General features: G+C 35.3%; 5 protein-coding genes across 6 annotated transcripts in view; 3 read left to right on the plus strand and 2 right to left on the minus strand.

Annotated features, from left to right (window-relative positions):
* The window catches only part of LOC108730361 (E3 SUMO-protein ligase RanBP2), a 16,335-nt gene extending 2,975 nt beyond the window's left edge, over positions 1 to 13,360 (minus strand). The window contains exons 1-11 of one of the 2 annotated variants that reach the window (XM_018460011.1): positions 13,138 to 13,360; positions 11,473 to 11,698; positions 11,205 to 11,381; positions 10,817 to 11,129; positions 10,293 to 10,594; positions 9,570 to 9,667; positions 9,368 to 9,491; positions 2,754 to 9,065; positions 2,328 to 2,561; positions 1,245 to 1,604; positions 432 to 742 (exon numbers count right to left, since the gene is read on the minus strand). In XM_018460011.1, coding sequence (XP_018315513.1) covers positions 432 to 742; positions 1,245 to 1,604; positions 2,328 to 2,561; positions 2,754 to 9,065; positions 9,368 to 9,491; positions 9,570 to 9,667; positions 10,293 to 10,594; positions 10,817 to 11,129; positions 11,205 to 11,381; positions 11,473 to 11,698; positions 13,138 to 13,209 — 8,529 coding nt within the window. In that variant the 5' untranslated portion in view covers positions 13,210 to 13,360. The remainder of the gene's footprint in view (positions 1 to 431; positions 743 to 1,244; positions 1,605 to 2,327; positions 2,562 to 2,753; positions 9,066 to 9,367; positions 9,492 to 9,569; positions 9,668 to 10,292; positions 10,595 to 10,816; positions 11,130 to 11,204; positions 11,382 to 11,472; positions 11,699 to 13,137) is intronic. The other variant, XM_018460012.1, reaches the window with a different exon arrangement.
* A 341-nt stretch (positions 13,361 to 13,701) lies between these two features.
* Positions 13,702 to 15,821, plus strand: ave (sterile alpha motif domain-containing protein aveugle). Its single transcript, XM_018459981.1, has 3 exons — positions 13,702 to 13,789; positions 14,823 to 14,936; positions 15,591 to 15,821. Exons 1-3 carry the CDS (start codon positions 13,751 to 13,753, stop codon positions 15,777 to 15,779), a joined length of 342 nt encoding a protein of 113 aa, XP_018315483.1. The 5' UTR covers positions 13,702 to 13,750; the 3' UTR covers positions 15,780 to 15,821.
* Positions 15,822 to 16,047: 226 nt separating this feature from the next.
* On the plus strand, positions 16,048 to 20,038 carry LOC108730341 (zinc finger protein 480). The gene is made up of 7 exons (XM_018459968.1): positions 16,048 to 16,209; positions 16,315 to 17,811; positions 17,878 to 17,982; positions 18,052 to 18,210; positions 19,142 to 19,395; positions 19,509 to 19,589; positions 19,785 to 20,038. The coding sequence occupies exons 1-7, from the start codon at positions 16,048 to 16,050 to the stop codon at positions 19,933 to 19,935; spliced, it is 2,409 nt and encodes an 802-aa protein (XP_018315470.1). The 3' UTR covers positions 19,936 to 20,038.
* Positions 20,039 to 21,818: 1,780 nt separating this feature from the next.
* Positions 21,819 to 23,337, plus strand: RpS26 (ribosomal protein S26). Its single transcript, XM_018459980.1, has 3 exons — positions 21,819 to 21,912; positions 22,655 to 22,963; positions 23,253 to 23,337. Exons 1-3 carry the CDS (start codon positions 21,910 to 21,912, stop codon positions 23,283 to 23,285), a joined length of 345 nt encoding a protein of 114 aa, XP_018315482.1. The 5' UTR covers positions 21,819 to 21,909; the 3' UTR covers positions 23,286 to 23,337.
* A 484-nt stretch (positions 23,338 to 23,821) lies between these two features.
* On the minus strand, positions 23,822 to 27,342 carry LOC108730345 (PEST proteolytic signal-containing nuclear protein). The gene is made up of 3 exons (XM_018459977.1): positions 27,206 to 27,342; positions 24,198 to 24,397; positions 23,822 to 24,100 (listed from the first exon to the last, which is right to left on the minus strand). The coding sequence occupies exons 1-3, from the start codon at positions 27,240 to 27,242 to the stop codon at positions 23,858 to 23,860; spliced, it is 480 nt and encodes a 159-aa protein (XP_018315479.1). The 5' UTR covers positions 27,243 to 27,342; the 3' UTR covers positions 23,822 to 23,857.
* Between the last annotated feature and the right edge of the window lie 198 nt (positions 27,343 to 27,540).

Here is a 27,540-nt window from a genome sequence, read left to right on the forward strand (position 1 = left end):
ATATATATATTAATGTTAGAAAGTATATTTAAGTTTTTATAAATTTCTCCTGATTATTGTCTCCTGATTATTATGTGAGTTTAGATGATCGTAATTTCAAAAACATATATAACTAAACCATGCAACTAAGTTTTTTTTATATTTATTTTTACAAATGCATATATTATATATATATATTTTCTTTTTGCACTATGCATTAAAATTACAAATTTTTTTCTATTTGTACATCAAGGTCAAGGTCACTGGTGCGGTGTCCCTCAATGTAAATAATTATCTTTCTATAAATTACTTATAAATCGTATATTTTCAATATAAATATCTTTTTAGGATGTTATTATAAAGAAAACGTAAGCTTTACTTAAATGTTATTAAGATTAGCAGAAGAAAAACAAATTCGCAGTGAATCTTGAGTATATGAATACATTTATTACCCGCATCACTGTATCTATACTGATAATGGTGTTACTCGCGTAGTCTTCCGAGTCGTCGAGCTTCAAGACAATTCTCTCCGCGTAGATCTCGGAATCATAATGAATTGCTAGGTTCCCTAAACCCACACTCTCCCACTTATTGTCATCCGGCCATCTCGCGAATACAGTGGCACGTTTCTCGATTATAGGAAGCATCTCCTGATCGTCCTCTTCATCCTCCTCATCCTCGTCATCCTCTTCTTCTTCTTCATTCACATCATGATCTCGGTTATGTTCTTCACTGTCCTCTGCTTGTCCGATGCATCTTTCACCTGTTCGGATGTAAATTAATGTGATGTGATTTTATGCTCAAAAATTCAAGTAAAGCATATGCATAGATTTAATTAGTGTGTATATATATCATTGAAAAGCATGCGATCGTATTTATAGAGACATTCATAGCAAATTTTATGAATGTCGTGAGACTCAAATAACGGCTATAGGTATAATCGAACTGTTCTCAAGTATAATTTGAAAAAGCAGACACATGTGCAAGATGCATAATAGTTTATTGTGATTGATAAAGTTTACAGTGAATTTCATGTAAAACAAATGATTGCAGTTTAATATAGCGTAAGTAATGATGTTACAAAATCAATTAGTGTTATAAAATCCATAAAATGTCATGTAATCAAATATCTTATAATCAAATAACATTATTTCGTTTAACTTTAGAAACGTATGCATTTTCAAATGCTTAGCGTTGTACAGATAGCAGCAACGAATAGAATCAGCGAACAAGTGTGCAACCTGATAATCTCGTAAGTTAACTACTACCTTCAGCAATTCTCTTCTCGCGCAATTCTTGCTGAATGTTATCGACATGTGCCTTGAACTGCCGGGCCAAATCGAGCGATTTAAATTTAACCGCTAACTGTTCGGCGCAGGGCTCCTGCTCGGCATAGTTCATGCCGGCCCACATCCAAGCCTGGTTTGATGTAGAAAGCGGATGGAACTCTACGTCGGAAGTGATCAGGAAGTTGCAGACGACCTTGTGCACTTGCTCCCGACGCAGCAGCAACCGATAGCTGCCATGATCTACATGATGCAGGATCTTCATTTCGCCGATGCCACGCTCTTTCCACTCCTTCGTGGCATTGTCATATCTGTACAACTTGGCTCTTTGGCAGAACACTGTGAATGAAAAAACAGCTTAGAAAACAGAATTCGAATAGCCTTGGGAGTGAATGGCGAATACTGCAGTCTCTTCTTCAAGCATTCTTAAGTTAACAAGTTAAATCTTATCATTATTTGTATTTACTTAATAAGCTAAACAATTTTTAAAAGTAATGATGAAAGAACCTCTTATTGCAAGTTTGTTCGATAATGATGATATATTGGATAACAATTTAATATTAATATTAATTAATAGTTTATTAACTCAATAGACCAGAAATTCATGAAATGCTACAGATGGTCTGACTATATATGAATTTCTGACCAATATTTCCCAAGTCACAAGAAATTTGATTCTGGTTTGTTAAAACATCACGCTTCATTCCGGTAGCGCAAAAAAAACTATTCTCACAATTATTTACACAAAAATCTGCATACGCAATCGTTAGTGATCAAACTTGTACTGAACGTGATCGTTAGACTTCTTACTACATGCCACGCCATCATAAAAATCTAGTGTTGCTACATTAGCAGAAAAAAATTTAGTGCATAAACTTTTTGTTCATAATACCACATATACATATATTAATATTAATTTAAATTAATTTAATATAAACAATTTACTACGTTAATATAAACATTAACTACGTTGATAAATATAGAATTCTTCAAACAAATCTTCTTGTATCAAGCTGAAAGATTTCAATTGAAAATAATGATAAACAAAAATATTTAGGATACCTTTTTCCTCATCTTCTTCGCCAGTTCGGACTTCAATGGTATCCGGTAAAGGTACAATAGGTTCAAAGTGAGGATCGTGCTCCTGTTCGTTATCTACTTCGCCATCGTCTTCATCATTTTCTTCCTTTTGCTCTTCGCGCAATGTGTTTCGAATCGTCGTCGAGCTATTCAGAGATGTAGCGGATTTTGAACCGAACACCGATGATCCCGCACCAGCGAACGTGAAGTTGGGATCTGAAAGAAATATCAATTCAAAAGTTAAAATACTGAAAAGATTTTATACAAAAAAAATGGAGGAAACATTTAGAAAAGTTGATGCTTTTAATAAGGGGTAGACAAGTTATCGCACTGGAAAATAATTTCAGATATCCGGTTTATATTTGCTTGAGTAGTAATAGCTTTTCTGACTACGTGATGTTATAATACCGATTTTAAAGGCCTCCGGTTGCACCGCCGTCGCAGCAAGCGCCGAAAACGACATGTTATTTCCTGATAAGAAACTGGGACCATCCTCATTCTTCTGAACGTCATCCAATGGTTTCGTACCGAAAACAGCCACCGTCGCACCAAAAACATTCGTCGCATTTGTTGCCGTACTAAAAACGTTCGTTGCGGTTGCCGCCGTCGTCCCACCAAAGATATTTGTCGTTACCGGTGCCGTCGTCCTATCGAAAAAATTAGTCGTCGCCACCGTTGTCCCGCCAAAGATGTTTGTCGTTGGTGACGCTGTTGTTCCGCCGAACAAGTTCGTCGTTGTTGCAGTCGTTCCGCCGAAGATGTTTGTCGTCGTTGTAGAATCACTGAACGGCAAAGCACTATTGCTACCAAGCGTCATTTTAGAGAAAGGCGTGGAATTGTCGCCGAATATCGATTTAGAGGACTGATTGGATGTGATTGTCGACGTAGTAATTACGGTCGATGTTTTCGGAACAAAATTTGTCGTAGTTGCTACGGTAGCAATAGAAGAAGAAATGGAATTGTTACCACTGTCCTTATTAAAGATTGACATTTTCGGTGATGTTTTTGAGGCGCCGCCGAAGATGTTCGTGTCGGAATTGAAAGAAAAAGTAGACGGGTTGAATATGGATGCCGTCGATGTCGCTTGACCAAATATCGGATTTTGCCCAACTGTGTCAGTCGCGTTAAAAGTAGTTGTCTGCGTCGTTTGAGCATTTGAAGGACTACAGATCTTGAGATTATCAAGCGAGACACTCGACGTCGTCGTCGCTGTTGTCTTCTCCATCGTTTCGTTAGTACCGAACTGAGGATTCATGCCGAATGAAAAAGTCGTAGTTTTCTTGTCGTTAAACAACTTCAGATCGCCAGTACCGAAGCTCATTGTAGAACTGTCGATGTTGGGAGTAGCCGAAGACTTAAACGTCGCGGTGGATGTCGCGAAAGAGAATCCATTCTTCACAGACGCAGATTGCGTTACGTTCTGAGTAATCTCACTGGTACTCTCAGAACCGCTTAACGAACTTGTACTCAAGCTTGAGATGTCTTTCGATTGCGTTGTCACCTTTTTTTCTTCCGGTATAAACTTCGTCGTGTCTTGCCCAGCGGTATCCGGATATAGCACTATGCTCGGTTTCCTACAACCTCTGCAACCGGGGCAGTTTTCCTTTTGCTTGTAAGAATAAAAGTTTGCTGGTAGCTGCAACTTTAAGGCGGCTGCCTTCTCTTCCGGAGTGACCTTCGCCTCGTAAACAATCTCGATCTCTTTGACCGGTGAGCTGATCGTTTTTGTCGGCGTTTTCGTTATGGGTTTACTCATCTTCTCACTACTACTGACAGTGGCGGCCAGTTTAATGTTTTTCCTGGCGTCATCAATCGCTTTTTTGAAATCTGCTGCGATCTCGGACGTCTTAAACCGGCAGGCGAATTGCATGTACTCAATCTCGCCTTCGCTGTAATCCGCAGTGGTCCACAGCCATGTTTTCTCGTCCTTCGGTGTGAACTCCAGCTCATTGGATAGTATATGGTTCAGACATAACTTTAATACGTGATCCCGACGCATGATCAGCCGCAGCTTCCCAGTCTCTTTGTGACACAGCAGCTTAATATCACCCAATCCACGTTCCTTCCATTCCTTCACCGTGGTGTCGAACCTAAAGAGTTTCGCTCGATGACTATAGAGCATTTCTTCATCCTCCTCGCCGGTTTTCACATCGACCTTGTCCGGCAATGGTATAACTGGCGAGAAGTGAACATCTTCACTCTCAACCACCTCGTCTTCGCTGGTCTCGCCACCGCCGCCGCCAGGCGATTTAGCCGGTGACTTGGCCGTAAAATTAAAGCCGAAAGCGGGTAAGTTAGCGGGTGAGCCAAAAGTAAACGGCGAATCGCCTGTGTTTAATGTGATGCTGCTTTTCATCGGCATACCGAACATGAAATTGGTGCCTGTAGTTTCTTCGGATTTAGATGGAGTCATCACGCTCTCACTTGTGCTCTTATCCTGTGACATCCGGAAGCTGAAACCAGAGACAGTCGTTTCCTTGGCGGACATCTGGAAGATATTAGCCTGCTGCGGTTTAGGCGGTTGCGACGGGTCCTTGGGACTATTGCAGGCAACGCAGTAGGCGTTTGTCCCGGAATTAACAATGTAGCACCCTGTGCAGGTCCAGGAACCGGCGGGTAATTTAAATAACTCTGACAACGGTGATTTGATGGAATCAATGGGCTTACTAGCAACTGCAGAGACGTTCTTATTACTAGTCGCAGAAGATGACGGAGCTTCGCAGGCTACGCATTTCATATCCGTGAAATTATTTCTAGTGTAACAACTAGTGCATTCCCAAGAACCAGTTGGTGGTTTAAATAATTCCGACAACGGTGGCTTCGCTTCCGTGACCTTTTGATTGTTGTTCTCGCCCGATATTTGAACTTTCTTTTCGAGTGCCTTCGCGACTTCGTTCGGACTACTGCCTTTAGCTAGCTTCTGCTGGCAGCTCGACACGGCATTGTAGAACTGTGACGCAAATTCCGACGTGTTAAAGGTAGCAGCGTGTAACGTCCAAGTCTTACCGGGTTCTTTGACGTTTCCAGGAACAGTCCAATTAACAACTGTAGTGCCATTCTTGTATGTAAACGCCATATCCGACGGAATTCCATGACTATAAATCTTGGAGCTTCCGTCATCCGTCAGTAACAAGCGAAGCTTGCCGGATTTTACGTTCAATAATAGCATCATTGATCCTGTACCCTTATTTTTCCACTGCATGGCATTTGTACCGTTGACAGATTGACATTGAAGACTCGCTGTTCCGACAAATAACTTGTGCTCATTTTCAGTCTGTGGTCGTATTTCATCGTTAGACGATCCCTGCTTAATGGTACCAGGTGGTGGCAAACGAGGTCTCCTCAAGGTTGTAGAATTCTGACCGGTTGTTGCGGATGAGGCAAACATGGGCGACTCATTGGAAACTGTGCTCACAACAGACGACTGCGAATTTGTTGTTGAAGTCGTAGCGAGGATAAAGCTCGCAGATGGCATCGAGACGGTGCTTGTTGTAGTTGTGGTCGTGATTTTCGTTTCGGATTTATTGGTTGATTTGGTGGTAAACGAAAATCCGCTGAATGGACTGACTTTCGCCAGTTCATCGATTTTCTTAGAGTCATCTGCTTTCGTGTCGCTGATTTCTTGAATAATAGGTTTAGAACTGAAGGAAAATCCTCCTAATGTTGTTGTGCCAGATTTCGATTTGTCAGAAAAAGTCACTTCGATTGTTGAGCTTATCTTATCTTGTTGTGTTAATTGTGATTTCTGAGTCTTGAACGAGTCTTTGTCGCTAGAAGAAGCAGTGAAAACTTTCTCACTGATCTTGTACGCCTTTTCCGGAGATGTTGCAGATAGACTAAATCTGGCCCGATCGAAAGCCTCCTTGAACGTCATCGCTTCCTCTGCGGTTTTGAATCTGATGCAAAATTTCTCCAGCTTCACTTCCTCATCGGCGAAATCGTTAGCAACCCAAAACCAAGCCTTGTTGTTGTTCGTCATTGGACTCAACTCCATGTCGGGCCTCAGCATGTGATTCGCGCAGATTTTCAGGATCTGATCGCGACGCATCAGCAGGCGCACTTTACCTTCTGTGTTGCGCAGTAGTTTCACGTCACCGACGCCGCGTTCTTTCCATTCTTTATCAACAAAGCGAAACAGTTTTGCCCGGCCGCAATACAGAGTATCCTCGTTTTCTTCACCAGTGGTGACTTTCACCTTTGCAGGCAATGGTATGACGGGTACGAAGTTCGGTATCGGATCATGCTCCTGCTCGCACGCCTCCGTGGATGTATTCGGCGATTCAATCGACTCATAGGTATTGTCGGTTTTGTCATGTATCTTACTACTATTAGTAACATTATTCTGAACGTTTTGTAAAGTACCACTGTTAGTTGTATGAGTCACAGTGACAATAGACGGTGATGTTGTTGGATTGACATAGATCGGCGGCACATTGATATTGGCCAGAGTTACATAAGTAGAGGTTGGTGGCAAGTTAACAGTGGTCGGTATAGTGGCTTGCAGGGGCATGGGAATCTGATAGCAATGCGGTACATTGGAAGATGACGATTTTGTTGTAGTCATTGTCATCGTCGTAATAGGCGTAGTAGAGAAAGTGACAGCTACTCCACCTCCTAATCGATATTGCGGTGGTATGGTGACACTCAGGGTCGGTTGAGTGGATGGCACCGTGGTTGGTAGCGTATCGGATGTCGTAATGACCACATTCACAGGAAGTGCTTTATTCACCGGTGCATCTTTGATAATCGTCGTTGTCGTCGTCGTAGTTGTCGCCGTCGTTGTTGTAGCTTCGGGCTTAGTTCGTGATGGAGTTTCGATTTTCTGCTTCAACGACATTTGTAATGATGAATTTGTCGCAGTTGCCGACATGAGATCGGGCAGCTGCGAAGAAAGCGTAGATGCGAAGAGGCCTTGTTGCAGCGGATTATCCGGCACTTTTGTCTGATATAGCATGGGCATCGGATAAACGGTGTGTGGGTAAAGGGACGATATAGCTGCCTGAGTGTTTGGATCGGGGAATGGTAATCCTCCCTGATAATACTGAAATGCGGTCGCTGCTGAAGGATACATCAGCGACGAATAAGGGTGTCGAGCATGCTGTGGTGTAAATATGTTACCGGAAATCGAAGACGCCGGCCCGGTCGGTTGATTCTGATAGTTCAAATCGACATACTCGTCATCGTCAAGGACATAGAAGTCTTCAGGATCAATAACAGGATTTACACTTTGTTGTTGCTGTACACGCTGCTGCTGCTGCTGCTGCTGCTGCTGTTGATGCTTTTGATTTTCTTTGCGCGATTCCACTACCTCCTTCGTCAAATTGTCCATTTTCTCGGTCAACGTTTTCATTTGTATCATCATGTTTTTTATCTGCTCCGTCATTTCCTGTATTTCGTTGTCCCGGGACTGTATAATTTGACGTATTTGAGCGTCAAGGCGCTCTGGGCTCGGACGTGCCTCCGTGCGATTTTTTGATAGATTCAAGTAATCCTGCAATCTGCACGGTGTACTAGCATGTTTTGGCGTCCGATGAATATTCCTCTGAGGAGTGCTTAGCATGTTCGAACTAGTCAGCGTCGTCAACATCGGCAACGTCGGATTCGTGACCGCCTGATCTACAGCGCTGTGAGTAGGCGAATAACTCTCGTCGGATATACCATCGATATCGTTCCTACTCAAATCACCCCTTCCTAGATCCGGATCTATTCTCTTCAACTCATTCTCAATATCAGTGATGTGAGTACCGAGCTCGGAGTTCAGTGGGTGTTTAGGATTCGTGCCCGGACTACGAAGTCGGTCGAGCGTAAGATAAAAGCAGTTTCTCGCCTTCGACAGCATTATGATGTGTTGCGATCGCATTTCTGACGTTAGACTTTCGCGGGGAGTGGAATCCACTATCTCGTCCGCAAAAATTTTGTAAATCTGCGCCAGCTGAAATGACGCCTCCGGGCATTTAAGCGCCTGCAGCGCGTCGATTGCCTGCTCATACTGTTTATCGCGTACGAGTCGTTGGGCCAATAGCAACTTGCCTTCTTCAAGCGCATTCGTCAGCTCGAAATTGTTCATTTCTTTGCCCTGATAATTGAACAATTTCGATGGAGACATACGTAATGTTTGATTATTTTGTAGCCTCTCTAACAGCGGTAGAGCGGCGGTCCAGTACAGCTCGGAGCGTGCCTCCCATCTAGGGATGTAGCCATTCGCCTCATCCTTCTCCTTCATCATTTTCGCGCGATAATGAAACATGCGTGCCAAATGTACCAATAACACCGGATGCATGCCGTGGTTGCCAATGCAGCGAATTATTTCCAAACCCTGTTGCAATTCTTGTCGTAATTCGCCGATGTCACCGTCTACATCCTCTCGCTTGAAGTACATCTTGTATGCCGCCGACCACCATTTATCTTGATTACTTGTAGACAGCGTCGTGGTAAGATCGATAGGCAATGTCGGTAGTTTTTCTGGATTCACAAAGCTACCAAGTTGCTGCTCCTCTAGAACAGCGGACGAGCAGAGTATCGCTGCGTTGAGGAACGCATCGATATCGATGAGACAGAGGCTGTCAGGTGCTGCCTGATTCGTATTGAATACCGAAAACTGTAACGCTGGGAATATGCGCGAGGTTTGATCTGGGTACGGAGCATCTTTGTTCTGAGGCCGATTCTCCATCCCAAGCCAGATTTGATGGTGCAATGAATCAGGCCACACTTCCTGTGCGACTACAAACAAAGAATTAGTATCTCTATTGCTTTTTTTTACATTGTTTTCTACTGTGTGTGACGGTATATTTATTCTGTACATTGTTGCAGCTATTGCAAAATCAAACTCAGAATTAGAATTCTAAGTGTAATTTATTATTATTAATTGTAATAATTATGCTTCTTATACAATAACAAAAACAAATGCAATATAATACTTGTTTATGTATTATGTAAATCAATAAACTACAAAATAGGTATAAAATTCTTGACTATCCTTGAGTATTTTAATAATCTAAAAACAGAAGGATTAATAAACGTACTTTGACTATAAGTCCTTAACTGATTTGCGGTACACATGCGTAAAGGTGGATCAGGAGCTGAATGATGATGGCAAAAAAATGAATTCCTTATATGATCAAGGTGTATTCGGGTTACAAAAATTCTCTGCAAAAGAAAAGCCACATTGAATATATATCAAGATTGCGTTTCATTATCAAGATTTGTGCGAAGCACGATTCGTACCTGATAAATCCGTTCTCTCCAAAGTCCTGTGCAAAATTTATCAATTCTATCCATCAGCTTTTTCGTGTCATCTCTAGCATAATTTTGAAGAATATAACCTATTAAAATAAAGAATATAAAACCGTTAGTAAAAGTTAGTAGACACTTAAAAATATAGTAATTCTTATATATTAGGTGTACAAAAAAGTTCTGAGCTTTAGATTTCATACAACCGAAATAACAATTTATGTTTACTGAAATCTTGTATAAAAATTCTTTGAGAATCCCCAGAGAAAGAGATTTCCTAGATATATTTTTATTTAAAGTTCCAGATAAGAATTTTTTAATATAACTTTAAAATAAATTTAAATATGAGTAATTTAAATATGCAAATATATACCATACATTCATATATATAATGTACATGAGCCGAATAAGGCCTAATTTATTTTATTTTTTTTAAATTTTATTTATGGGGATATTGAAATAAATTAAGTGAGAATCAAATCTTCATTTCATTTACTTTCAAGAGAAAAATATATTGTTTATATAGGATATGTGTAAATGAACAAAAAAAATTTTGTTAAATTCTGACATTGGGCCTTATTACATGCATATGAATATAATAAGGTCCAAATCAAAAGTAAATTAAAAATAACAAAGAAAGTAAATATTATTTTTCATATTTTCCATGTTTCTCCTATTAAATATTATGTTATTTACAGGATAATTTGTTTCACATACCAGCTTGGCAACATCGATACGCTGCTTCCATTGCCCACATATTAAATTGATTTTTAAATTCATCCTCTAATTGTATGCGCATACGGTTTTCCAATGGAGCCACGTGTAATGCAGTTAATAACAGCGGTGAGCACAGTCTTCCTGCTTCGTTCCAACTGCCTTGTTCGCGTTTCGTTTTGCGTAACAGCAAACACGCCAAGTGGAAGTGCAACTGGCCCCACATGTGCGTAAACAAATGCTCCGTAAAGGTGTGTTGTTTAGAAAAGTTTTTTGACTTCATCTCGTTCAGATTTTGGTCAAAACTGTATCATAATATTTGTTTCATAAATATATTATAAAAATAAACATATGAAACAGATAAACACAATTACTTTATTTCTAAAATATGTAAGGTATATTCTATAGATTTTATATCTGAAGAGCAACAATTTTATTTACCTTATTTATAATTTATTTACATTATTTCACCTATTACCACGTTAGAAAATACAATTTAGTTTATAGAGACATATCGATATACTTACTTAAATACTGCCTGAGCTGCTTCTTGAATGCTTTTCTTCGTTTCACCTCCTTGCTCCTTAAGACATAGTCCCGCATACTTATCAGATACAGATATATAGAACAATGAGAAAGACCAGTCAAGAGATTTAGTCTCTTTATATTTTGTTAATAATTCGTACAGCAGCTGATACCACACAATGCTGTCCTTATGAGGGACAGTTGCCTCTACACTGATGGCGTGCTCATAAGCTTTATCCAATCTATGCTCCGACATGTAATAATTTAACAATTTGATGCGAAGTTGCACATCAGTCGGTCTCGCAGCCAATTCAGCTAGAAAATTTCACTTGTTAATTCTCCGTTCTTTTATTATACTATTTCACAATAATAATAATAATAATTACTTACATGCGATAAGTGCCTCAAGATCCTCACTATTGTTGTTTGGTTTCTCTATAGTCAAAAGTTTTTCTTTTAATTGAAAAACTACTGGATTATGTGGAAATAGTTTGTCAGCTCTCTCTACCCAATACTTCAGTTTAATAACATCCATTCCTATATCCATGTCAACCAGTAATTCACATACTAAAAAAAAAAAAAGAAAGTTTAAATGTTACATTGATATAAAGTGTTGAAAGGACAATGAGAAGTAAATGTAAGGGCGTCGACTTCTTACCTTTCAAGACCAGATCATCTTGCCTCCCTTCGAGTTCGAGGGAAACTTTGTATTCATTAAAAGCTGCTTCCTTTTGACCAAGAGCTTCATAAGCCTGACCCAACAACTTGTGTGCACTGGCAGAACTATCTCGTATTTCTAAGTAATTAAATACATATCTTTTTGTGGATTCATAATCACCCACTTGATAATACAGTTTGGCAACATTGTAACAACGAAGATTTTTCTGTAAAAAGAATTACAAATATCAACAAGTATTAGATTCCACAGTCCAAACTAAAGTATAAAATATAAACATGTTTATGATATCGTTAATTTAAAATACATTTAAAAATGTATATTCGTCATTTAATACTAAATTACATTATAATTAATACATTTTCATATCCAGGTAATCTAGATGATCGCATTATATAAAGATTATTATAAACATGATTAAAATTATTAATGAATTAAATATTTTGTTAAGTATGATAATTTTTTATATCTTATTCCACTTATATTAGATTAGAAGAAAAGAGAAATAAGACAAAGGAGGATGTTAAAAAGAGACTGATTTTTGCCCAAAAAGGTGTAAATTAGGTATATATACTCTGAATATATAGAAAACATTTCGAAATTTAAGTTATAATTTTTTTCATTGTAACAAAAATTTAAAACAATATAAAAATGAATAGAGTAGGCTCACAAAAATTTAATTTAAAAAATGGCAATTATTAAGCATCTAGAGGACAAGTTTGCGCCTAACAACCGTATCACGATAAACATGAACGAATAACGGCTGCAGTCAACTGGATAAGATATCTGAATTCATCGCCATCAGCATTTTGCTGAAAAAATTTTCATATTTTATGTTACGTATCAATATTTTTAAGGATTGCCCATATTTTACTATTATGAAGTTTTTTGAAAAATATTTTAGACTTGTTCAGATTCTATAAGTTTTTTTCGGAAATTATAGAACGAGAAATCTTAGAATATTTCAAAATTAAATAAAGAATTCCAGAAAAGATAAACGTACATACTTTATCAGCGTTTTGACAAGTATTCTGATTTATATTAAGAGATTTTCTAAAAAGTTGCAGTTATATAAAAAACGGAAATTAAGAAATCTGAATTAGAAATTTTGAAAAAATATAAGAATTCAAAGAAAACTTTTCGTCAAGATATCGACAGTGCGAGAATAATTTCCCGCGAAAATTCGCCATGGCAAGTACGTCGCGCCCTCGTCTGGCACGATGACTCAAAGGTTTCCGTCCGGTGACATTGACCTTGTTTACACCGAGCACTTAATACGCGCACTAACCAATAATTTTCTATTAAATCATTTTAATTTCGGCGATGCGTATAAATGTATACACGATATGGATATTTAATTAATCCAGATGCATATGGCGTATTAACTTAGTATACCATTCTTTAAATGTATTGCTGAAATTAAGATAATTTAATAGAAAGTAAGTACTAATATTAAGTGCTCGGTGTAAACTAGAATATTCGGACGGCTGAGCGGTCGTCGCTCGGTGTATCGAAACGTACCGAAAATATTCTCATCATTGGTATTGATATCGGTTATAATTTGCAAATAGAGACAAGAAAAGAAAACCCATGAAGCTGCAAATGTCAGGAGAAAGAGAATGTTCCCGGGTGCAACGGTAACCTTACCTCGTTCTCGTTTCGCAACTTGCAAAACACGTTCTGCACGTGGCGGTCAACGTCTTTCTTCGAGCGGAACATGATGCTGCCGGTTGAACCGGCCCTGCGATCTGCGACACTTTCGTTGTATCACTCAATCGACACCAATCGTTTTCACAATTTGCGTACTTTCACATCGGCTCATCGCGAAAATTCATTCGCAACGTATCTCTTTCAAACGGTCTCCCGTCGACCGTCGAATCTTGCGCCGCCAACAGTAACGATCGTTAACACAAATTTCCCCCAGACAGGGTTTAGGGCAGTGTTGTTGTAGCGTTTTTCATTGGCTGCGTTCAGCAGAACGTTTGTTTTGCAACTGTTGGAAGTTTCCTTCGCGCTAATTGGATCATACTTTTAGATCTAGAAGAATGGTCCTATCTCAGCAGACAATCATAAAACGGTTGAGCTGCTGAACGCAGCCAATGAGAGCAAAGGAATTTTAGCTCTTATTGTTTTGATTGGTCAAATTTCAATCTTTCAATCTTCAATCTCAATCTTTAATGCCAATATTACATGCGTCCGTTTTTGTCGTATCTTCTATCCGATCTGTCATGTCACTACTAAAGAAATTGAAGTACATACAATGGTAGAGGAGGTTGTCAATCCCAGCGTTAGAACCAAAGTAAGAACATTGAATGGTATCTCGTTTTTGACGTAAATTCAGTGGTATAATTCAGTCTTAAATAAATCTGTCCTGGCGGTCCTCCGAACAAAATAAGGGCGGTAAAGAGATTTTATATTAGTGAAGTGGTCAACATTTGGTAATTATGAATGAGACGAGCCTCCTCACCGATTTGGATGAAATTAGGCTCATTCAACGCGTTTTAGCACGAAATGAACGAACCTGGTAGAAAAAAGTGTCGCTCTGCCCCGCGAACCGAGATATGAACCGTTAAAGTTAACGACTATTGAGGTTAGGAAATCTGTCACAGCCACGAAATACTGCGACGCAAGCATGCGCTGCGATCACAAATTCGCTACTTTAAAACAAATTCTGTTTTAAAAACAAATTCACAACTTTAAAAATAAATTCACTGCTTTATAAACAAATTCATTGTTTAAGAAGACAAATTTACTACTTTAGCTCATATCATAACAATTCACATGGCTTAAGGACATGTCCAAGAATGGTTGCGTTCAGCAGAGAAAACCACTCACTGAACGCTTCCTGAGCAAAAAAGAGATTAATCTATGATTAATATGTTTATTTGTTATAATTCATAATGTAGAATAACTTGTCATGTACATAACCTTATGGCCCAAACACGGCATTAGAGAAATAATAAATAGTAATAAATAAGTAAGGAATATGAAATTAAAGATTATCTATTATAGACAAGTTATTCTATCCTTATATAAGTCTTATCTAATCTTATATAAGTTATAAGATATCCAAAAATAAATTGATATCAAATATTATGATACAGCAAATAGATATCCATAAAAAAAATATTGCGAAAATTGCAAAATAGTAAAGGACTCTTTTCGTCTCAGTTTTTTTATTAGGAATAACATTATATGATTAGTGGGCATTATTTTAGTTACACTCTGTATATTCTGACGCCGCCAAGCTTCCGAAAAAAAAAAGTACTTTGGCGCCGCCAGGCTCCACCAGGGCTCAACTATGCCAATGCTTAAATTGTTGCATCTTCCAGAGCAAGACAACTCGACCACGTCCGGTATATTTATGGAATGTACTAGATGTGCAGAAATGGCTGAGACGACACTGCAGCGACTATTATCAGCTATACTATGAACTGTTTTTGCATGTAAGTGTTTTTTACTTTGTCATAAGTATGTTTTTCAAATTTTACTTTTAATCCTACTTCTTCATAGAGGCCTGTTCTTTTTAGCTGAACTTTTGCACTAGTTCATCCTCCTTTCTTGTCTCTCTAGGAGAGAAGAAGAGGAAGAAAAATGAACTGGTGCAAAAGTTTAGCCAAAAAGAACAGGCCTTAGATTTACCGCGTTAACTCTAGTTGTTATCTTCGTCGTACGTGCATCATTTAGGTTCGGTCTGTTTTTATTGTAAGATTCATATAAAGAAATTTGAAATATTTTCTAAACATAAAAAATGATATTGAAATTCTAAAAATTCAGAATTTTTTTATATATGTATAATTATAAAATATTGTAAGATTCGTATAAATTAAAGAATCAGAAATTTTCTAAAAAGTTATAAAATTATACAGAAATTACAAACTTTGAAAAATTATATGAAAGATTTCCGTCAGATTTATTCGCGAGGCAAAGCGACACTTTTTCTGCCAGATTCTTTCGTTTCATGCACAAACGCATATTGAGTATATTTTTATCAAAATTGGAGGTAGAGAGGAGTCTTCTTAACATTTACCTTAAAATTTTTTTTATTAATAAAAATATATATATTTAGCATAAAATTAAAATCTTCTCTATCTTTTAAGCACGACATTACAGGAAAGACATTGTTAAGAATAAATGAGAATAGCTTGAGGAGGATTGGTATCGATAATGAACAGCATAGGATGGACATTTGGAGGGAAATTATTAAATTGCATCTTAAAACAGATATGTTAGAGCTTAAGGATATTGAGCGACGTGATAATATGATGAACCTTGATCGAAATATATAAAACCTATTGTTACACAGATATATTTTTAAATATATATTATTATTTACGTTATGTGTATATATGAAAATATGTATGTAAATGTATATGCACACATATATGAAAAATTTATTTATTATATACTTATTTTAGGAACATCTTTGCATCAAAGCATACAATTAATTTATATAAGAATAAAACATTGAATCTGATATTATTTATTATTTATTATTATTTTTATTTATTTAATAGAATTTATTTTATAAAAACAAAATTTGTTGATTTTAATATAATGGATACAAAAGTAGACTATTTCGATAAAAATGCAAATCTTTTTCACAAGGAACTCGAAATATGTCGTTTATGTGGAGAAAAGTCTTCAGATTATATTCCAATATTTGAAGATGAAGATAACTATATTCCTGAAAAAATAAGTAGATGTTTACCAATCATTGTAAGTTAAAAAGTTGCGTGATATTTTGTTCTTTTTAAACTTTTAAATTTATATATTATATGTATATAATGTATGAATAGTAATATTATTTTTTCTTATTTTTAGATTTTTCCGAATGACAATTTACCTTCCAATGTATGCAGACGTTGTTTAAATTATTTAAATATTAGTTGTAAACTGATTCTTAGTGCAGTAGCAGTAGATGATATTCTACGAATTCAATTAGATCAGAAGCAGAAAGATGCTATCTTTACAGGTGAAGATCGTAGCATTGTAACATCTTGTGAAGAGTCTAAAATATCTGTACCAATAAATATTAAGCAATCGTCATTAAAGGAACTAAAAAAGCGAGCTATTGTCGGTCCAGTCGAATGTAATTTATGCGACTTGAATTTTCAAGATGTAGATACATTTGATAACCATATGGAACAATGTCATTTTTTAAAATGGAAATGTAATCTCTGCGATGACAGCTTTGATGAATCTAATAAGCTGATAGTACATAAGACATTGAGACATAACAGTAATATTTCAATATGCAGTAGCTGTGAACATATTATTGATCAGAATAATAAACGGAAGATTATCAATGAGAATGATCAGACTAATGAGAGGAAGATTATTATAGGTAAGAATATCCAGAATGATCAGAATATTAAACAGAAGATTATAGATGAGAAGAATATTCAAAGTAATCGGGAAACAGATCAAAAGATTATTAATAATTACAATAAGCAAGATTTTACAAAAGATATCGAAATAGCAGCATCAGTTAATTCAGCGATTATAGAAATAAACAGCGAAAATAATCTGATGCAGGCCTCAATAAAGCAAATTGATAATAGATTCGATTCAGATATAAATGAAATAAAAAACTGTAAAAAATTTATAGATATGACAAATGTCCAAAATGATGAACAAAGTAATGAACAAGAGTTTACAATCGGGAAGAATGTTCAGAATTATCAGAATATTGAACAGGAGATTATAGATGAGAAGAATATTCAAAATAATCGAGAAACAGAGCAAGAGACTATTAATAAAATTAGTTATGAAAAGCAAGATATCACTTTTACAAAAGATATCGAAACAGCAGCATCAATTAAATTAGCAATAGATACTGAAATCGATATTACAGAAAAAGAAAGTGAAAACGATCTGATGCAAGTCTCGATAAAGCAAATTGATAATAGATTCAACTCAGATATGGATGAAACAAAAAATCGTAAAAAATTTTTAATACAACTTGAAACGTTCAAAAAGCCAAGAGAACTATCGTTTTGTAAAATTTGCAAGATCTACTTCGCGAACGAACGATATTTTAATATCCATAATAAGATACACGAGGAAAAAACTATGACTTGTATTACGTGCTCTACAGAACATTCGTCTGGATATGATTTATTTCTGCATAAACGTAAAAGGCACAATATGTATAAAAAGGTACAGTTAAAGTATATGTGTAATAATTGTGGAAAATTTTTTACACATAGCTGGACTTGGAATGAACATAATGAAGATAAGTGTTCCAAAATGACAAAGTATTGTAAATATTGCAACGCAGTATTCTCGACAGATCTTAAATTGACACATCATTTACGGGTAACTTTGTTAAAAGTTTATATATAAAAAAAGGATTGATTATATCATATCCTTAAGTATTTTCAGAAACACAAATCCGAGATGTTCAATGATCCGACTGTGACTGTATACAAATGCGTCGCCTGTCCCAAAGTATACGTCGACAAAGAATTTTATGAGAAACATAGAAATGTGTGTATATATGTATATTATAAGCATCTAAAAACAAAAATGGTTACAAATTTCATAAATTACTTGTAGATACATGATCCAGAGTGTTGGGATAAATTTCGGTGTACAGAATGCAATCGACCATTCAGAGACAAATTTCGTTTACAGGAACATCAATTGGTTCATTGGAATATTAAGCCTTATCAATGCAATATCTGCGAACGTTCTTTCTTCCGCCTGCATAACATGGTAAGTCTGTCGAAAACTTGTTACAAAATGCAGTATAAATCTATCTGGTCGGATATTCTTCAAGGAAGGAAGACTAATGTTCGTTTCTACCAATGTAGATCAACTTTAATTTCGATTTAACTTACTCTTTATCCTTTTTTAATGCTTAGAATTAGAAAAAGATGAAGAGTTGATTGAACCAAGATTAAAATAAAACTATATTGATAGAAACAGGTATAAGGGTCTCTTTCATCAACCTTGGTTAAGCTAACTGACGATTACATGGGGCTCATTTAGGTCCAGTTCCACAACTCACGGTTAACTCTTAACCGAGGTTCAACTTATTCATTGTCTTTTTCTAATTCTAGAATTGAAAAGAGATGAGAAACAAGTTAAACTTCGTTTAAGAGTTAACCGTGAGTTGTGGAACTGGGCCTAAATAATTACTGCTAGTTGACTGTCAGCATTGAAAATCTATAGTTTCTGTTATGTATACTATGGCTGCGTACCATTTAATACCCAGTTCAGACTGAATACAGCATGCGTCAAGCAGCGGAGCATCAACCAAGTAAGGCGATATTTTTTACGGTATTGTAAATATCGCCTCGTTTAACTTATTAAAACGAACATGGTCTCGTGAAATTCCTGTCTTCTATTAATTTTCAATATATGTAAATTGGACTTAAAAATTCTTTAATCTTACCTGAAATTTTGAACAAAAATACCTGAAAAATCTGGAGGTATTCACAGGAAATTATTTAACAAAATTTTAGTAAACATCCTGCAAATGTTACATACAACATGTCTTATTATTGTTGAGTGAAATGATAATATTATAATATTGATAAAACGTTACTGGAACGCTTTCCTTCTACTTGAGAAGCATTCGGCTAGATACATTATTATTTTAACATCACAAAATATTTTAACATCATTATAATGTAACTTTCAGAAAAGACATCGCAAAATTCACGTTGGGCATGAGTGTAATCGCTGCAATGCAGTTTTTAAAAATAGGCTGGACTTAACGAAACATGTGCAAGAGATTCACGATTTGAAGCCATCCAATAAATTTTCTACAAAAATAAATTACATTTGCAGATTCTGCGGCAAGAAGCTCAACACGTATAAATCGTTAACAAATCACGAAAGAATTCACACCGGAGAAATGCCGTATAGTTGTTCAATATGTTACAAGTCCTTTCGGTAAGACATATTTATCTTAATCACACGAATTTATTTTGTTATATATTTTTACGATTTGTGTATCTTTTATTTTTACCCTTTATTCTATTTTGATTCTATTGAATTTTCTTCAGGACTTATAATTCCAAATGGACTCATGTACAACAACATCAGAACGGAACCTTTGTGTGTGAATATTGTGAAAAATGTTTCAGGTAAAATTATTTCTAGTAAACACCAACTAACAGTAACATTACAATGTCATACAGAATAGAGAGGTCCTCGGATCTCTCTATACCAATCAACAGGCTTGAAAAGTTTGTCGTACGACAAAAACGCACAAATGAAATAACATCCATATGTGTATACATGAGAGTATGCGTAGTACGTGATATTTTTTGTGTTAACAGTTGTAAACGGAATTTAATTAAGCACATTTCAACGCACGTGCCAGTGCAAGCTCGCCAGCATCATGCGTGCAATATATGTGGGAAGAAGTTTTTGAGGAAATCTCGACTTACTATCCACAACCGTATTCATAATGAAATACGGTCTTTTTAATGCGATGTGTGCTTGTTAAGTTTCATACAAAAAGGCGATATGAAACGGCACAAATGCGGCACTTCAGGAAAGAGAAACTTGCAAAAAGTACCTAAAGTTTAGACTCGAGAGATTACTAAATTTTATTCTTCTGCAAATATAAAAATAATAATTAAATAATAGATTTTATATTATATAAGTAATAAATAAAAACGAATGGCATATATGAAGAATAGAAGATCGATTATATGTAACAGCAATTTTAATTTAATTCTTTTGAATATGTAATTCACAAGAGAACTAAATGAAAATTTGAAAAGTAAATTATTTTAACACGTTAAATGCCACGCTGATATTACATGACTTGCTCGAAGCGTCAACATGTATCATATGATACATATAATAATATTTACGCATACATTTTATATGTATAAATAAAACTATTTTTATATGTTCTATATTTTCTTCACGCATTAATTTCTTCACACTATTGTAATAATGATGGTAAAATTGAAAAATTTAGAAATATTGACATTTATTCGAATTATATGTTTCCATTAATCTTGACATCGCCGGTACCTTCCATGGCACTACCGATCAACTGAGTGCCGGGTCACCGGTGACCCCCCATGGCATTCAACGTGTTAAGTAATCCATTTCTTGTAATATAAATATTATATAATAAATTCCATTTCTTATAATCTATTTCGATGTCGACATCACATTTTCCTATTTTACATTTACTTATTGATTTGTTCGATTGTGTTCTTGGCTGTTCAAATATTTGGCGGTTTTAAAACATTAGTATGGAATACCCTACATTAAGGATTCTCTAGTAAGAGACAATGCGTTGGATGTGTCACTATTCGAGGATCAGAAAGAATTGCGGCGCGACCTAAAATTATATTCTATTAAACTAAATAATGTAAATGATATTTTAATATAATATAGATATTATTTATGTAAATTCCTACTATTATATTATAATCTTATCATTACATGCACTTAACACCATTAAAGAGATTATAATAAAGGCGTAAAACATATATTAACATTTTAAACAAACTATATTATACATATGAAAGTTGTGTTCATAACATTTTGTTTTTATTGATCAACACATTTTAATATATTTTTTATTTTATTTATTATTTTCATTGTTATATACAAAAATTTTTTAAATAATAAAAATCCAAGTTTTTTTGTATAAGTACATGAAGTATTAAAACGTATTCAAAGTTTTATTGAGATGCACTGATTAGTTTATAATATAAAAATATTTTGTTTATTTTTTTACGGGACAACTTAATATCTGCATCTCAATATAACTTTACAAAAATAATCTTGAATTCATAAAGTATTTATATTAAAACATTATCTTTCTAATTGTTGAATTCTTTTTAAACTTTTTTTATCTTGATTCATTATTGTTATATTTGGACTGATATTGTCATGAGATGAATCAGCCACCACGTCATTTGCTGGATTCACACTGCATCCGAGTTTCGTCGTACGACGAAAATCGGATGCAGTGTGAATCTAGCAATAGGCCGGAATCCATAGTCCGTTCTGATAGTGGCTGTTGGTGGCTCCCTCCTTTCTGGACGGATGAGTTCTGGACAAATTGATCGCCATAATAGCGCTGTAATCGTGAATCGGACTGCGGCCCTAGAAGTTACTATAATCTAGTTTATTTCCCCAATGACGCGTGATGCGCGCGTCAAATGACGTGCCCATGAGTTCTTATCTTAATGCCTAGTTCAGACTGGACGCAGCAAGGCAGTATTTTTTTTTTTTTTTTACACCATTGTAAATATCACCCCGCTGATTGGTTGCTGCTTCCGCTGCTTAACGCTTGCATATGAATGCACCTTTAATCTGACAACTCTGCCGGCTGTACCGACAGGTAGAGTCACGTTTCTATTTCGTATTGTATAAACGTGGGGTCTGGAACTTCCGCTTAAGATCCTTTTGTGTGAGATTTTTGATGAAAAGATGGTAATATAGCTTTGTTTATAATTATTGTTTGTAATTCTCTCATCGTATGTTTCGCGCTTATGAAATTTTCTTCGCCGTCGCTTAGGCCAAACATACGTTGCGTTTTGGTAACAAATTTCGCGAAGGATCGGCATCCTTTGCTTAAAGCTATACTTCATCTCTAAAGTGAGCCATGTGGCTACCACTTTAATTATCTCGAAGATATAACGAGCGTTAAATTTAAACTTTTTAATTTAATTCTAGAAACGCGAATCAGCTAAGCACGGTTGCGATTTATCGTAAAAATCAACGAAGCGAAGACTAGGGCGAATTATAACCTAACGTAATGTCCCATTTGTATTACATGATACATATGTAATGTGAATAGTGAACTTTTATTAGATTCATATTTATTAGACTACTTAGAGGAAAAGGAAGAACATATTTATTTTTCCTTTGTTTTGTTCTTTTATTCCTTTGTTATTACACCAAAATTGGATTGCATAAAGCGTTCAGAATCATCATATGGGTGCATCCGGACGATGATTCTGAGCAGCCCAGCATTTAAAAATATTACAAAATTTTAATAATTAAAAATATTCGAACTTATTTTCTGAAAAGCTTTATTTTTTTAAATTGTATCGTGAGCAATTCTATATTATTTATATAATTGATCTGTTGTCGCAAATGATTTATTATCATCATTTTTCTAATACACTGTTTATATCGATATGTATCTAATTCGTTTTTGTTTATTTGCCAGACTTGCAAACGCAGAAATGGTGGACGTGCCAAGCATGGTCGCGGCCATGTGAATCCAGTCCGCTGCACCAACTGCGCTCGTTGCGTCCCCAAGGATAAAGCTATCAAGAAATTCGTCATTCGTAATATCGTCGAAGCTGCTGCTGTCAGGGACATAACAGAGGCCAGCTTCTATCAATCTTATCAGCTGCCTAAATTGTATGCTAAGCTTCATTATTGTGTCTCCTGTGCCATTCACTCTAAAGTGGTGCGGAACAGATCAAAGGCAGATCGTCGTATAAGAACGCCTCCTGTCCGCAACTTCCCGAGGGTAATTGTTTTTATAAAGATTTGTAGTTCATTTATTCAGATAAATACGTAAACATCTGCCAATCGATACTCTTAACGTAGAATTTAAGTTTTTTTGAGAGTACAATGAAAGTTTTAATTCTCTAAATATGTATTATAGTAGTGAAATATATGCAATACAGTGGAATAATATTTTATATATTTTCAAATGTATATTTGAGGTTATATGTGAAATTATCACTAAATGTAAATTTTTTTTAAGTTATAAAATCTTTGCAGTGTACATATTACATGATGCTTTTTGTTTCCAGGATCTGCGTCAGGGTCAACAGAACAGGAAATAATTTTATTATGTAAAGTTAATTTCGATAATAAATAAAAATTCATAAAACCAGAGCAATGTTATATTATTATTGCGAAAGAAAGTGTCAATAAAATACAATATTTTATCGTCAATTAATGCAAAGTTGGATAATAAGCTGTTTAGTGCTATTACATGAATAAACTCGGAATTGTTAAGTTCATTAGAGCGAGTATAGATAAGATTTATAATACATGATGTGCACACATCTACACGCACACACACACACACATACATACGTACATACATATCAGCCAATATGATCTTAAAGTCTTGAATTTAAGCCTTGACTTAAAAATCCTGAATCAAAGTCTTGATCTTAAAAAGTGAAATTTCAAATCTGAATTCTACCAATGAGTTACTTACATTTCATAAAAATACTTGCATCTGACTTTAGCAAGAAGAGTTTCTAGTAATTATTTAAAATTAATGTACAAGTAATAATTTTTCATGTACACGCACATATACATATATAATATTGTATGTGTATACATACATATATATATATATACATATGTGTGTATGTGTGTAAATATATATATAATATATGGAAAATCATTTGTTTGCCTCTTCCATTGCTTTTTTTAGCGTTTTTTCAAATATTTTCTTAGAGTCGCAGAATCCCTGTTTTGTTTTACCAAACGAATTTGGCCCAGCTGATGTTGGTGTCTCACGCCCGATATTCCGCATCCTCATTCTCGCTTCTGCCGGCATCTCTTCTGGTTCTTCATCATCGTCCGCGTTGAACACCGAGGCTACCGTCGGTTTTTGTACTGTTGTTGTCTTCGCAGTTGACTTCTGCCACAAAAAGTTTCTTATGCAAGAGGCAGGATTTCACAACAAAAATTTATGTAGCAAAACAAAGCATCAAAGTCAGTGCGAATGTTTTACTTACAGAGAAAGAGCCTAGTTTAATTTGAATTCCTTTCTTCTGTTCATTGCCAGTCTTTTTCCCAAAACCAAACGCCAACTTCTGTTTCTTTGCATCCAACTGATCGCAATCGTCTGTACTGCTACGTTCCTCGGTTCTGAGCGGAGAACGGTCCCTACCTCTGTCATCCTCTCTCCTGTCCTCGGTTCTGTAGACACTTGACCCTGACAACGTCAAACACTGGCAAAGTTCAGATCAAGTTAAACAAAGTTGACTTTTTAACCGGAAATCTTTAAGCGGTTATGTTTAATGCAGTCCTATAAATTCAACAATTAGAAATTAGCTGTATAAAGTTATGAAGTAAAATTAAAATTATGTAATTCTGTAAAATTGTATATTACAATAATTAGTACATATGTAAACACATACAATTATTTTGTACAAATACTTGAAAAAATTATGATGTAAGTAAAAAGAAATCGCACTTATAGTACAAATTACGTTCTCTATGTTGTGAGCCATACAGAAGTAATGTCGATTTCTCTCGAATTAATTTTTACAACTGGGGTTCTGAGTTGGTAGTCGAAAGTTTCAAGCAGTCCAGTGGCTTTCTACAATAGACCATTATCTAAGGCTGTATTCTAAAATTTACTGCCAGTACTGAAAATTATAGTGCACGTGACTTAAAACTGACAGTAAATTTTGGGACACAGCCTAAGTTTTAAGTCTTAAGCCATAAGAAATTGACTAATCACAGTTGAATGTGAGAAGAATAATTGACTATGACTGGTCAATTTTTTACAGTTTAAGATTTAAAGCTTATAGGTAAGTCCGGATCTACAATAGGTGTTTTAAGCCTTAGGCCATAAGAAATTAACATTACAGTTGAATGCGATGAGAATAATTGACTATGATTAAAAAATATATGTAAAATCGAGTGCTAACACGAGTCAAACACTAGTTCTTATGTGCTAATGATTAAATTTCGAGGAGGTAACTATTTAATGTAATCGTGAGACAGAGTCCTCGAAATGACGGATAATTTTTTTGTTATCAAATCCGAAATATCATAAAAAAAATTTCAAACACATAATTAGCACATTATTAAAAAATGATTACCCGATCGATCTGAGATCTTTAATACTATTAATGTACGATTAAAAGTTTTAATTCACAAAGGCACGAAGCAACAGACTAAATCAAAAGATGAAATTAATAGATTGTGCTTCATAGTTCGTGCTTCCTTACATCCCTAAAATTTCTGACGAATTTAAAAGAATTAACAATACCTTTAATACTACATTACACTAGTATAAACGGACAGATTGATTAAGGTACAAAAAGACATCTTCCCACGAGAAAAAAAAATGTTTATAAAATTTAGTGCAAATCCTGTGATGCATCATATGTCGAGCAGACAGGAAGGAAACTAAAAACTAGAGTGATGGAACATCGTAAACGAGAAAGTTGTTTTATAAAAAAGATATGTAGTTGCATATTACAAATTGCATATTTTTTTTTTAAAGCGATTATGTATTTTCATTATACCAGTGGATTAGTCTCATAATTCTGTGCATAAAAGTGTTAAGGTACAGTTATCAAAATGAGACCTTAAAAAATTAATCCGCATGCAAATGACGCTGCCGAAGTCCCCATATTCGAAATAGCTTCTATCTTTAATCCTTCATAACATGACTAAAAAGTAAGGTATTGAAATAAAAAAAATTCATTTTAGAGGGGATGAACAATACATTCATGACTTCTAATCGAAATTTCAAGATAACGTTCACCTTCTTTATAAAAAAAAATGTAAAATATCACTCTATAAAAAAAAACATTTTTTACATATTAAATCTCAATTATCTTGGAAATCTGATGAGCTAGAATTTTTTCGCTTGTGGCATCGTTTTCAGCATCCAAAAATCTGTAAGAGACACGTAGTCCGGTCCAAAGTAATTGAAAAAAAATTTTTTTTGTAAACTAGTGTAATACTCGAGAATTCTATCGATAATTATAAAATCACAGGCGGGATGAAATTATTTCTAATATTATGTGATTTTTCCAATCACATATTGATTTGGAACAATCTGTTACATGATTTACTTGTCTTAATTACATGATTTTGTTATATAACTTTGTGACATGATTCTTTCCAGTAGGGAAGCCTTAAGCTTTAAGGAATTGGCCAAACATAATCAACTATTCTTTTCACATTCGACTGTGATTGATCAATTTCATAAGGCTTAAGGCTTATTACACCTATTGTGTTTGCGGACTTATAGGCTTTTTATAATAAGCTGTTACTTAAAGTTTTAAGTCTAAGGCCCGATTGTTTCACTTTTCGGTAAATTTTACCTGTTGGGTAAGTAGCAAGATTATCCAATCACATGCGCGGATTGCCAGATTTACCTAACAGGTAAAATTTACCAAAAGGTGGAACAACTGGCTCTTAAACAGTAAGAAATAAACCAGTCACAGTCGAATGTGAAAAGAATAATCGATTATGATTGGCCAATTTCTTATAGCTTAAAGCTGATTCTGACAATGAATCGGTAATTGGTAGTCCTAAGTCTTATCGGTGAAGTTGGCCAACAGCCAACTACCGACTCATTGTAGAACCCCCATTTACCTATATAAAAAAAAAGACTGCTTGTCGATTCAATAGTTTATGCATGGAAATAATCTGATGGTGAATTCGGATCACTCGCACTACGCTGAATCAGTGCATATTAAAAGTACGCTTTATATAAAATATCTCAATGCAGTGAGATACAATATAATCAACTTTGATAATGAAATGATACATGTATATATTTTGTTAAATAACGTTACAATATCGTTAATAGATAATTAATTGTTTAAAATATTTATATACTTTTACACTTAACTTTGCTAATTTCATGTACAGCAGCTTTCAGTATACATTGATTTAGCGTAGGGCAAATGATCGAATTCGCTAAAAGTGTCTTCGTCGGATTGTAATGAGCGTTATCTACATTCACTGGCAGCGTAATAGATAAAATGAACAAAACCTTTTCTATAATCGTCTCCGGAATTTCTCCTGGACATTTTGTCAATATCCTGCGGATACAGCTCGAGCCAGATATATACCACTTTCGCAGATTATACCATATGCGAGGTAACCTAAAAATCGTTACTCATCTGCATTATTGCCAACATGAAGAATTGAGATCTATCCCTGTATCAGTGTTGCCAGGTATCAGCAAGAACTTAAAGCTGGAAACACAATAGACACAGGCAATAGGCACAGGCAACAGGGAATAACGAGCCGTCCAATCAGAGCTCTGGAGTATAAGTTCGATATTATATCCCAGAGCTGTGATTGGACTGCTCGTTATTCCCTGTT

Source organism: Mycetomoellerius zeteki, unplaced genomic scaffold, assembly GCF_001594055.1.
Source record: "Mycetomoellerius zeteki isolate Tzet28-1 unplaced genomic scaffold, Tzet1.0 scaffold9, whole genome shotgun sequence".
Lineage (NCBI taxonomy): Eukaryota > Metazoa > Arthropoda > Insecta > Hymenoptera > Formicidae > Mycetomoellerius > Mycetomoellerius zeteki.

Coding starts and splice junctions, on each gene's coding strand:
- ave (XM_018459981.1), top strand. CDS start 13,751: ATGGTAGAGGAGGTTGTCAATCCCAGCGTTAGAACCAAA. Junction 13,790..14,822: donor ATCCCAGCGTTAGAACCAAA/GTAAGAACATTG, acceptor TGCATCTTCCAG/AGCAAGACAACTCGACCACG. Junction 14,937..15,590: donor ACTATGAACTGTTTTTGCAT/GTAAGTGTTTTT, acceptor CTATCTTTTAAG/CACGACATTACAGGAAAGAC.
- LOC108730341 (XM_018459968.1), top strand. CDS start 16,048: ATGGATACAAAAGTAGACTATTTCGATAAAAATGCAAATCTTTTTCAC. Junction 17,812..17,877: donor AATTGACACATCATTTACGG/GTAACTTTGTTA, acceptor AAGTATTTTCAG/AAACACAAATCCGAGATGTT. Junction 17,983..18,051: donor TTTATGAGAAACATAGAAAT/GTGTGTATATAT, acceptor AATTACTTGTAG/ATACATGATCCAGAGTGTTG.
- RpS26 (XM_018459980.1), top strand. Junction 22,964..23,252: donor CTGTCCGCAACTTCCCGAGG/GTAATTGTTTTT, acceptor TTTTGTTTCCAG/GATCTGCGTCAGGGTCAACA.
- LOC108730345 (XM_018459977.1), bottom strand. CDS start 27,242: ATGTCCAGGAGAAATTCCGGAGACGATTATAGAAAAG. Junction 24,398..27,205: donor CGGAGACGATTATAGAAAAG/GTTTTGTTCATT, acceptor TGACGTTGTCAG/GGTCAAGTGTCTACAGAACC. Junction 24,101..24,197: donor TTAAACTAGGCTCTTTCTCT/GTAAGTAAAACA, acceptor TTTTTGTGGCAG/AAGTCAACTGCGAAGACAAC.